At 44.5% G+C, this 11,744-nt stretch overlaps 1 protein-coding gene across 1 annotated transcript; it reads right to left on the bottom strand.

Moving 5' to 3' along the window:
- Window positions 1-4,003: 4,003 nt before the first annotated feature.
- On the bottom strand, window positions 4,004-8,918 carry LOC311227407 (cbp/p300-interacting transactivator 3-like). Its single transcript, XM_084313032.1, has 2 exons — window positions 8,755-8,918; window positions 4,004-7,470 (listed from the first exon to the last, which is right to left on the bottom strand). The coding sequence occupies exon 2, from the start codon at window positions 7,452-7,454 to the stop codon at window positions 6,741-6,743; it is 714 nt and encodes a 237-aa protein (XP_084169158.1). The 5' UTR covers window positions 7,455-7,470; window positions 8,755-8,918; the 3' UTR covers window positions 4,004-6,740.
- Between the last annotated feature and the right edge of the window lie 2,826 nt (window positions 8,919-11,744).

Genomic DNA, 11,744 nt, shown 5'->3' with positions numbered 1-11,744 from the left:
ACTGTCTCTGGGTTCACACACTGTCTCTGGGTTCACATGCTGTCTCTGTCTCTGGGTTCACACACTGTCTCTGGGTTCACATGCTGTCTCTGTCTCTGGGTTCACACACTGTCTCTGGGTTCACACACTGTCTCTGGGTTCATACACTGTCTCTGGGTTCACACACTGTCACTGTCTCTGGGTTCACACACTGTCTCTGGGTTCACACTCTGTCTCTGTCTCTGGGTCCACACACTGTCTCTGGGTTCACACGCTCTGGGTGCGTGGGTGGGGATTCCCAAGGCCTTACACTTTCAGGTATTTAGGTAAACGGCTGTGTCCTAACATTTCCGGGAGGTACTGTGGGATCTTGAAATAATGAGGGCTTATTAAAAGATGAACACTTTTCTGGATTAATTTGACAGACATAATAAGTATGCACAGGATATGTATCATTGGAATGATTTGCTGTGTATTTAAGGTTTAGGTTTAGGGTCCTGGGGATATTTTTCTTTGTACATGTAGTCGGTGTATCTCAACCATTTTTGCCTAAATCAGCAAAAAAGAAAATCAATGTGGAACTGCGTGAGTCAACAATTCACAGAATTACTCAATTATCAGCACAAATTAAAAACGGCAACCCAGAGGTTAATCCAAGTACCCTGTTCACCCACCCACAAACACACATTAATTATGCTCTTCTATTACGGTAAGGGGATGGGCAAAATCAAAATGTAAACCATTTTCATTTATACCAAATGTGATTGGCTCTATCACTTTCATTCACATCAACCCCCCTCCAATAAAATACAAATTAAAAATAAAATAATAAAATCAGGATCAGAGACGTGCAAGAATGTTGAAACGACAATGTGTGTTTCTGGCATCTGCTGGCAAATACAATACGTAAATATATTACTTATGGCTAACATAACATACATTATGTTAATTCTGTCCTCTGGTCAATTACTACTTTATTGGCTGGCCACAAACCATACTGTCTCTGTGTTTTCAAGACATTTCCCATGAGCCTCTTTGCTCTGTTGTCTTTGTGTGCTTTAAAAAAAAATTACATGCAGACGTTTTACAGAGTGACTTCTTGGTTTCTCGGTGGTCGAAGTGGCTGCATATTTGTTTTCCATTGTTGCAAAGAATACCCTGCATTCTGTGTGGGAAGAAACAAATGTGTCTCGTTCATTCAAGGAGATACTTCTAGTCTAGACGAATGGCTGAGAAGCATGTCTCACTAAGCGTGTGAGTGCCATTTTGAAGTGCCTGTGGTCTCAGTTTGCTTTGTACCCGCTCCACAATTTGATTAATTCATAGAAAAAGGCACATTATCGCTCTAATCTGACGTAGCACTAAAGTCGCTGACGGCTTTGTTTAGGAGCCACGTTCCCAGAGACACGAGCTGGTATTGCTAACAGGTAGTTATGAAACGAGATATCAGGTTGAGGTGAGCAGTGTTGACCTGGCCAGGATTAGTATATTGTCTGACCCTGTCCCGTCTGTGGCTTATCTCTATGGCTACACCTGAACGTCTGGCTGCTGCTCTGGGTGCCTTTCAAACCCCACACTACACCCACGAGCCTATAGCGCCAGGAGAAGACCAGGCAGACCAGGACAAGCCTGGACCTGCCGCTCTGTTTGGGTGTTGCAGAGAAACCGAAGGCCTCTAAAACACTGTGCAAATGACAGACATGGAGTGTTTCTACCGATGTGTGATGATATCATGATAGGATCCCCATCTCGCCTCACCTAAGCCATTTCAAATCGATGTTTAATTGAATAGCTAACCTGAACCGTAACACGTCATCACGTCTCGTATCACACGACACGACTCACTAAGAACACACTTGCACGTAAACAACGCCACGCAGCGAAACAATGTGTTTACCTGGCTATTAGGGCAGCGTCATCTGTTGTTAGTTTGAAAATCCCCCTTGTATCAGCAGTGCTTTAATGGCTGACTGTGTCGGAGCAGAGGTGATGTGGCAGAATCAGGCACCCTGCTGCAAGACCCCAGGTGGCCTTGGCACCGGCGGCAAACAGGCTATCTGCGTTGGATTAGACCTGGTTGGCCTTGGCACTGCCAAACAGGCTATCTGCGTTGGATTAGACCTGGTTAGGAAGACATAACAAAGAGATTGGGGCTGGGACGTGGTCGCACCCAGGGACAAGACAACTGACACTAATCCCAGGCTACTGTCTGAAGTGAACTAGCTTAGTAAACAAAGAAAGACAACTCTGCAGGAAAGAAAAGGTTTATTTATTTATTTTTATAAATGTTTTGTCTATGAACAATCAGTCATGTGTGAGGCATATTATGTGTAATGGTCTCATGTCACATTGAAGTCATGATGGGACGGTGCATGGGACTTCATTTATCCAAATTTTAAGACATTCAAACTTGCTGGCCAACCAAATGAGCATAATGAGTGAGAATACTATATGTGGCAATGAGAGAATATATTAAAGGGGTTTAACTTTATTTATTTATTTTAAAGAACCATATCTGATTTGTCACAGAACTGGGAGTTGTTTCAGTCCATCTGAAAAGCAATTGCATCTGTGTTTTGGTTTTTGAGATATTGGAAGCAGAAATTACAACATTTGTTAGCAATACAAGAAGTCATTGGGGCGTGAATTTAACTATCACATGGTGCACCTTGCAAATGGCTTCCTGTTTCATACCAGTTAACTACTGTAGCTATATAGTAGTTATGTTATATTGTGTTATGTAGTGCTGTACTATGTTCACTGCTGTCAAGTGAATCAAGTTTTTTTTAATATAAGTAAAAGTATATTCTATATTGTAATATACTAAATTATGTTATATCTAGTAAAATTAATGGAAGAACAAATACAAATGTAAGGGGGTAGGGATCAATAAGCTTAGCTTCCCTCCACTCCTTTTTTGGACATGTCTGCTAACCAAACATATTGCTCTTGACCTTTTGTTTATAATTCCTTTTTTTTTTATTAATGTTTTTTTAATTTGTTGTTATGATTGTTTGGTTTGACGGAACACGATACCGTGATTTGTTTGGAGGAATATGGAGAAGTACATGTTCAGAAATAAACGTTTCATTCATTCATATAGCAAGAATTAAATGTGATTTTCAGAGACATGCTTAATGCTCCATTGACTACCATTAGCATTGTGCCATTGACTTCTATTAGCATTGCTAACAAATGCAACCAATTTCTGCTTCCAATATCTGCAAAACCAAAACCAAAGCTTTTTAGAGGGACGTGAAATCATTCCAAGTTCATGATCAATCAGATAGGGGTATTTATAAACTACTCCTTTAATCAGACTTGGGAAGATGAGGATTTCTGGGGCAAGCGGCCGATACGTAGAGGATCACCCCAGTTGGCTGTGTGTTGACAGAGGCAGATCTTTGGGAAAAACTGCCACAGAAGATCTGACAAGTGACAACCATCATGGGAGAAACCTCTACCCATCTTTCTGTATTCCTTTCTCTATTCTTCTATGTTTCTGTTTTGGAGCTATTTCTCTATGCAGTAAGAATAGAAGTGATTCTTCAAAGATGGCGACCGGCATCCATAGCAACCGTCCTAACTTCCTAGTGAGCCTTGTGCGTAATTACCGTATTTACAGTGCAAGGCATACAATTAATGGCGTTGTCGTTGCAATTTACATCACACTACATCAGACTTCAGCAGCTGTCTGAATATTTCACAGGTTCGAATGACCTCCATGTCCAAAGAATGTGGAGGTTCTACCATCTTCATTAATTGATCTATTGTATTTACGTGATAGTTGATCAATGGATTTGTTTTTCTTGGTCGCATTAGACTTGACTTAAAATGTTTTGAGTAGAACTGCTTTTACCCATTTCAAAGGACATTTCAGTTTGACATATTTTAAATATAGTATGACATGGAAGATAAAACAGTGACAGAAATCCATTCATGTGACAAAATCTGCCCCTTGTGACATCACACAGGCCTATATACAGTTAAAGTGAATGATCACACGCAAAACCAGTTCTTTAAATAAATATTTTATTTGAAAATAAATACATTTTCTTAAAATAGAATCAATAACATTACAAAAGCCTTTGGGGGGGGGGGGGGGGGTTGGGGAAAAGGAGGGGGGGGGGGTTACCCAAATTAAGTTGTGTAATTTTGGAATACGGAGTACAATCCCACACATTGATCTACCAAACTTAAGACAAGCTCCCACGAAGCATCCTACTGTACATTCTCAGCTGCTTCGCAGGAAAGTGGTGGCGTCCCTCACACTTGGTTTAACATGCAGTCTACTTGGTCTTTTAAAGCTTCAGGCCCTGCGCCCCAATACCCAAACAACCCCTTGGTATATGCAAATATCTACACACTCCTTTTGTAAAAATGTATTGATATAATCTCTTGTTAACACATCAGAGAAAGAAAATCAGCCATTTATTATTACATTTACATGTGACAATGTTTTTTTTCTTTTTAAGTACCTTAAAATGTATCTAGGTCAACTTCACCTCTAGTCTACAGTACAGATCTCACAATACACAAGAAGGTGCTGCGCTTATTGATATAGCGATTATCAGAGAGGCCACTATGTCACGAAGGCCTAAATGAAGATGTCTTCAGATCTCAGTATGTGACTTAATCACCTGGTGGGTGGGTGGGGGGGGGGTAGGGTTGGGAGTTTGTCCGACTGCATTTAGCGGGGCATGGAAATAAAAGTGGCGAGAGGGAGAGGGAGCGAGATGCGGCCTGTCAATTTCCTGCCTCTACGCCACCACTGTTGTTTCAGTGCCCATTGTTTGTGGCGCGAGTAGCTTAGAGATGGCAGAAACCCAGAGGAGGGGTGTGGGGGGAGAAGAGCTCTTGCGGAACAGATTAACACAGTGCTCTAGCTAGCTATCCCCGTACACACCGGCGACCCCCTGACATCGACACAAATAGCTCTCTATGCAACAGTGCAGCAACTTCTCCAACTCTGCCTCAGTCAGTCAGCAGCAGCAAAGTGGCAACCTTGACCAAATTTTGTTTAATCTAATTACAAACTGAGAAGAAAAAAAAAGGACCATAGAACATGTCCGATCTATAATTATTAAGTCATTGGAGAGTTTGTGCGAGCTGACCTCAATTAAGACAAGTGTGTGTCAATGTGTAATTTAAATCTAATCAGTAGAAAAGTGGCGGAGTAAGCTAATCTATGGACAGAACAACCACATTGCATGGCTGGCATTCCTAGGCAGGTCTTCCCTGCCTAATGAAATCCATGCCACAGGTAGAGAGGCAGCTTTAAATAATGATTAAACTAAGTGCTGCTGGGGGGTGGGGGGGGTGCTGTTGTGCCCACAGTAACGCACACATTACACAACTAACCAACATCTCCCGGTCCGCATTAAACCACTCAGCACATTGGCAAAGGACGTGGAGAAGGCTATTCACTGATTTTCAAAAGCGCTGTCGTGCCGACCCACACGCAGACGTTTCACAAGGAGAGCGACGAGAGAGCCACTCGGATCCATCTTTAAAATCTCTCGTCCCATCCCGTCTGTCCGCCGACTGTTCTCCTCCGCCTCCCACCTGGCCGGAGGTCTGTGACCGAGATCTTTTGCTTGGCAACGACCTTGTTTCTTGTTGGGGGGGGTTTGTCCCGCTACTCTCGTGCTTCAGTACAGTAGACGTTTGAATAGGCCACAGTTAAGTTGTTCCCTAAATACTACTACTAGGAATCTCCCCCGACCCTCCCACCCTACGCCCCCATACAGAGCCAAAATGCCGCTCTGTTAAGTGGTAACTCAGGCTCCGCTTGAAACAAGCGTCCAGATGTCTCGACTAAACCATTGCAACAGTAGATCTCAGGAAATTTCGACACAGAAACGGTTCGCTAAGTGGACACTTTACACGGCAGCGGAGAGAGACGCTACTGTCCACGTGCAGCGCTCCTCCTTCAGCCAGCGACTCAGTCACAGTTCATTCAGTAGCAGGAAAACAGAGGCATAGCGGACATGTATTGTATATTTATATTCACGTGAGGCTTGTACATTTAAATGATAGAGATAGAATGTTTTCATTGGGAGTTATAGGTAAAAATGTCACCGAACACTAGATCATCTGTGTCACGTGTTTCTCACAACTACTCTTGAGATAAACCCTGCCCCCTATTTTCTCTCACTCTCTCTGGCTCTTTAATAACGTGAATAATTATGTCACGCTTTGAAGAAACCACTCAAGCCTTTTTTTTTGTTGAAGAACCAGCCTTCAACTGCACACTCATAATTCCGTCAGGTCGGTCAAAACCTTTTTGACTATCTGTCTTTGAAAGTCCACACATCCCCTTCACAATAATGTCTGCTACTGTCTTTTTCAGGTTTTCCTCCGTTGTCCGACCCGGTTATGTTTACAATCGTCACCAATCCATGGCTCTGCCGCGGGCACCGGTGCCAGGTGGGTAGAGACACAAACCCCATTGCGTCAGGATGCCTCACGTTGGCAGTCAGAGCACAGGTCTCTCTGGCACCGTCTCAATGAAGACAAAGCTGGCACTCTTTTTCTTTTTTTCTCTCCGTCATTACAAATCTTCATAAACACACAGGTAGGTAAGTGTGTAGGCCTACTTGACACAGTCAATTACATAGACACGGAAACACACCCACACAGAACTGAGAGATTGTCTCTTCTCGCTGTGCTCAGTCAAGTGATTCTTTGGGGGGTGCCCAGCCCACACAGGGCCCACAAAAAAAAACAGGCTATACTGATCCTTCTTCCGGCTGCCTTGCTCAACAGCTGACTGTGCTCGGCTGCTGTTTGCACACAAAGTCCGATATGAAGTCAAACTCGTTCTGTCCCAGGAACAGCTCCGGCAGCTCCTGAATGCGGTCCAGTCCCAGCTCCAGCACCAACGACGTCAGAACCTCCTCATCGATCAGGTCCATGTCCATTCCGTTCAGACCCAGTGGGCCTCCCATGTGCTGCATGCCCGACAACTGGCCCGGGCCCACGCGGTACTGAGCGCCGTTGGGCATGTGGTGGCCGCTCCCGGGCCCCAGCGGGTGTCCGTGGTACTGGGTGTTGAGTTTCTGCAGGTGCATGCTCGCCATGAGCTGCTGAGAGGTGAGGCTCCCGGGCAGGTACTGCTGAGGGTGGCCAGTCTGCTGCTGCTGCTGCTGCTGCTGCTGGGGGTGCATGTGGTGCTGCTGCTGCTGCGTCTGGCCGTTATACATCATGTTCCCGGACATCATCTGGTGGTGGTGGTGGTTGGCCATCTGAGCTCCGTTCATCCCTCCAGGCCCCACCATGCCTGGCCTCTGTCTCATGGCAGCCTCCATGCCACTCTGGGGGGCTCTGCCATAGTGCATCACCTGGCCATTGGGAAGGTTGCGCATGCCGGGCTGGCCGCTGTGCTGCGGGGGACCGTTCATGGCCATCCTGAAGCCGTGCAGGCCTCCGCCGGCAGAGGCGTGGCTCATGGGCATCATCATGTGTTCAGCCATGGCTAGTCTTGTCACCCTGCACAGGAAAACACCTTCATGTTAGTCAGCACAACATAGTCCATGTTAAGTGGCACCTTCGAGTATTGCCACCACTTCTCCTCAGAGGCATCTCTCAAATGGCCCACACACACAGAGCAGTGACATCTTTTCTGTTCTTTCTATGTATATATATATATATATATATTTACCCCTCTCCTCGCCAACTTTAGTTCAAATGCTTCCCGTCACCTATACGTATACGATGTCGCCTATCAATTCCCATTTTAAATATCCACAAATACACCATAGGGAGCTTTATTGGCGCGTGAAGGCAGCCATGCCCATTTAATCAAAAGGACGCAGAGGAGCGCTTTTGCGAATTTCAATCTTCGACAGGTAACCACCTATTCCTCCGGGGGAAATATCCTCTTCCTACAGACAGTGGGATATGTTTTCAATAATGATTGTACGCCGATAGGGAGGAATGGATATTTGTTCACGTCGAATCATCTTGCCATCATCGTGACACGAGAGTTATACACAGGAATTAGCGAACGGTTTTCCCACGCGCGCACTGTCTGGTTAAAGATTAATGACATGATTTTAATCTGACGATATTTAAGCGTCTCAAAATTGGCAGACAATGCAACATAGACCCGATCAAATCCCAAATAATGTGGAAGTGTTGGTTGAATGTCTGGCTGCATTTCTCTCTGCCTACCATGCAATGATAACAAAGAATTTCGGTTTCTTTCTTCTCTTTTCCCCAAAGATGAACTCCAGTGCCGCTGGCGCTTATAATATCTATTATTCGCAGTGCTTTACTGATACAAACAGACAGCATTATACTTTCTAAAATAGCCCACACCTTCCTTTGAATATCCCACTCTTTGGATTTACTTAAAGCCCACCGAAACAGCACACGTTATGCTATTACGTTAATCTAATACCACTTCGTAAGAATGTAGTAGGCTACCGGAGCGACAACAATTGGTATTGTTAGAGGCTACACGAAATATAAATCTTCTAATCAATTTAGGCGTGTAATCTAGGGGATTTACACATATCTGAAATAATGTTACTTTTGACACCACGACCCTACAAAATGCAAATACAGATTTAATAAGTAAATAATTTTTACAACATGCAGCATGAACACTTTCTGGTAATTGCAATAATTCTGCTTGTATCCGATCTGATCCTATGCTTGAGCCGACTATATGGAAATAGCCCCCAAAATAATGCAATGTGGATCTCCTGCCCTCAGCAATAAGAGTATCTTTCTCCACAATGAATGTCCACTTCATAAGAAAACACCTACCACAAAAAAAAATCCTTATTCCGAAGTTGAGTGAGTTTACTCTCTGCAACTAAATCTCCGGATTACTTCTTCTGGTTGATGATCCAAACGGGCTACAACATACAATCCAGCAGCAGCGAGTGCAACGGTGCTCTTCAGCGCAGCGAGCTGCGTCTCTCGGTAGTCAGTAGTCACAGGAGTTTGTTTTCTGGGTCAACTCGGGGATTATATACAACTATAAACCAACGGAGAGATAGAGGGAGGGAGGGAGGGGGGGGAGAGAGAGAGAGAGAGAGAGAGAGAGAGAGAGAGAGAGAGAGAGAGAGAGAGAGAGAGAGAGAGAGAGAGAGAGAGAGAGAGAGAGAGAGAGAGAGAGAGAGAGAGAGAGAGAGAGAGAGAGGGAGAGAGAGAGGGAGAGAGAGAGAGAGAGAGAGAGAGAGGGAGAGAGAGAGGTGGAGCTACCGTCCTCTCCGTATCCTTTGTTGCCATTGGTCCTCCCCTTAATCACTGTGCAAAGAAAATGCACTACCTCAACAGATCCGCAGCCACACAGACTTGAGTGTAGTGTACTCTAGAGAGAGACTAGTCAGTCAATTAGTTTTTCATGTGGTTGTGTTGTTAATTATCCTTACTCATGAAAACCATACTCTGGCAGTGGTCTAATGTATTGGGATTCTGTGTATTTATAATATAAAGGAGAACGTGATAAGAGTGCAATATAGCCTTCCTTCCGTGGAATATTTGAACACAGACAACAGGTTGCCCTGCATTTACATATCTGAAGCCAGTCAATATCAACATTTAAAGGTGCTAGCCTGTGAACATATAGCTATAGGTATCTAGGTGTACCACGGCATTGTGTTGTTTTTGCATTTTTTAAGAAACAGCCTAGAGAGATGCATTATGCGCGTGAAGATAAAGCAGATTGCTTGAGTATAGGCCATGCCTGCTGGCCTGAAGCATGTGCTAACGACATGATACCAAGCTCAGTGCTGTGCGATGGTGGAGAATGAGATGAGACCAACAGGCAACCAACTCCACTAAAGCAAGACAGCGTGGCCACACTGACTGGCCCCCCAGTGCATTGGTACATGCAGGGGGAGGGTGGACGAGTCAGGACCTCTTGCCATCTATCTCTGTTCACACACACACACACACACACACACACAGACACAGACACAGACACACACACACACAGTGTGATATAATGTCATCATTGGGCCCTACAAAAATTAGCCAGACTCGCAGAAATAGAATAATGTATATAATGGACATTTCCATCCACTGAGCTGTGGTAAACATGGAAGCGGAAATAATCCAACCACAGGGACCCCCTTATGAAAAAGCCAAGAAATGTGACCAAGAAATGACAGAAATAGCATGGGCATCATGGTTTAAATTGCATTATACCGTGGTGTTATTTAAAGGAACACGGTAACGATATGGGAAATGTGCTTACCGTCTTCTCCAGAGTCAGACAAGAAGTTAGATAAAAATTTCCTCTCTGTGCGTTCAGTAGAAAGCTATCCGGCTACAAGCTGCCTAGTTTACCACAAATGAATGGAAGCGGATAATGACCACTGGTCTAGTTTAAAACTCTGAGAGAGGTGTTTTTGGCCCAACAGCTAGGCTAGTGGTCCGTATCGGCTTCCATTCATGTGTGCTAAGCTATAGGCTAGCTTTCTATTGAATGCACAGAGAGGAAATTGGTATCTATCTTGTCTGACTCTGGAGAAGACAGTAAGTGCATTTCCCATAATGGTGGCATCCTCCTTTAAGTAGTAAAAGGGATACCATGGTGATGATGATAACATGAGTTTTACCACAGCAATACCATGGTCAAATATTTATACAATGGTCAGTACCATGGTAAAACTGAAAATACCATCAAACCACCAGGTTCCTTTTTCGCAAGGTCACAAGGCCACTGGCTAGAAGCACTACTGGACCACTGGTGTGCGTCACCCGCCTTGTGCTTGGCTTGAATTTTGCACTTCACATGTTCACTTTGTAGCCAACGCTACTCTGCTTTGTATTTATCCGGTTGCCTCATTATTCTCTATCTGTGGGCAGACTCGCTGATGCCTCTATTCACTTGGCTATTGCATTCTGTTCCCAGAGCTGAGGAGGAGACTTTGTGTGTCTTGATCTTTCTCTTCGCACCGTGTTCAGGTTATTTTTAATGAGCTATTGTCCACAGTGTTACTAAAGTGCTGCATCCCTGCATGTATTCAGTGTCTCCCTGAGTGCATACTGTATGTCTAGCTCGATAACAGGACACATTATGTACTCTCCGTTTTTATTTTTTCATTTACAAATGGCAGCGTCATGGTAGCATACACACACCTCCATATTCGAGACATTTAAATAACACCCCTCCCCCTCCCCGTCATTATCACTTTAAAGGTTCTCAAGTTCTTATTTTTTTACCCCCCCCCCCCCCCCCTCCCCCCATATGAGTCTCTTTCCGTTGATGTCAAGGGAGACTGCATCATTCGGCTCCCCGTTGGCTGCGTTGAATACAGTCAAAGGGCATTTGTGTCTCTTCACCGGGGCTGATGTAATAACGTGACAGCTCATTAGGTTCTCATTTTAGCCTCCTTTGCTCATCTGAGAATTGCCAGGCGCTCAAAAGAGAAACGGACAAGAAATACAGTCAAGAGTCAAACGACACACAACAGTCGGCCTCGACATGTTCCCAAATAATCATATGAATGATCTCCATTTGGCCGACGTCTCTCTTGTCGACCGTGAAATCGACATCGGTGTGCGATGCCTTTAGACGGAGGCTTTGAGAGGCATTTACGCAGTGAACAACACCGCCCGTATGCAAAAGGTAGTAGGGGGATGGATCGGATGGAATTTGTTTATGTGCAACTGCTTGAACAAAAAGAACTACACACAGATAAGAGACGCTCTCTCTCTTGTCTACTCATTGTCTTATCTCCCCCCAATGTCTAGGTTTTGTATTACTCATAGCTTCCGTCTCTCACCCCGCATGTTCTCCCCTG

Source organism: Notolepis coatsorum (assembly GCF_963971535.1).
Source record: "Notolepis coatsorum genome assembly, chromosome: 4".
Taxonomy (NCBI): Eukaryota; Metazoa; Chordata; class Actinopteri; order Aulopiformes; family Paralepididae; genus Notolepis; species Notolepis coatsorum.
Note: the sequence above shows the minus strand (reverse complement) of the source record. Positions and strands in the feature narration are given on the sequence as shown.

What these genes read in the sequence shown, in the direction of transcription:
- LOC311227407 (XM_084313032.1), bottom strand. Translation starts at nt 7,454, where the DNA reads ATGGCTGAACACATGATGATGCCCATGAGCCACGCCTCTGCCGGCGGA.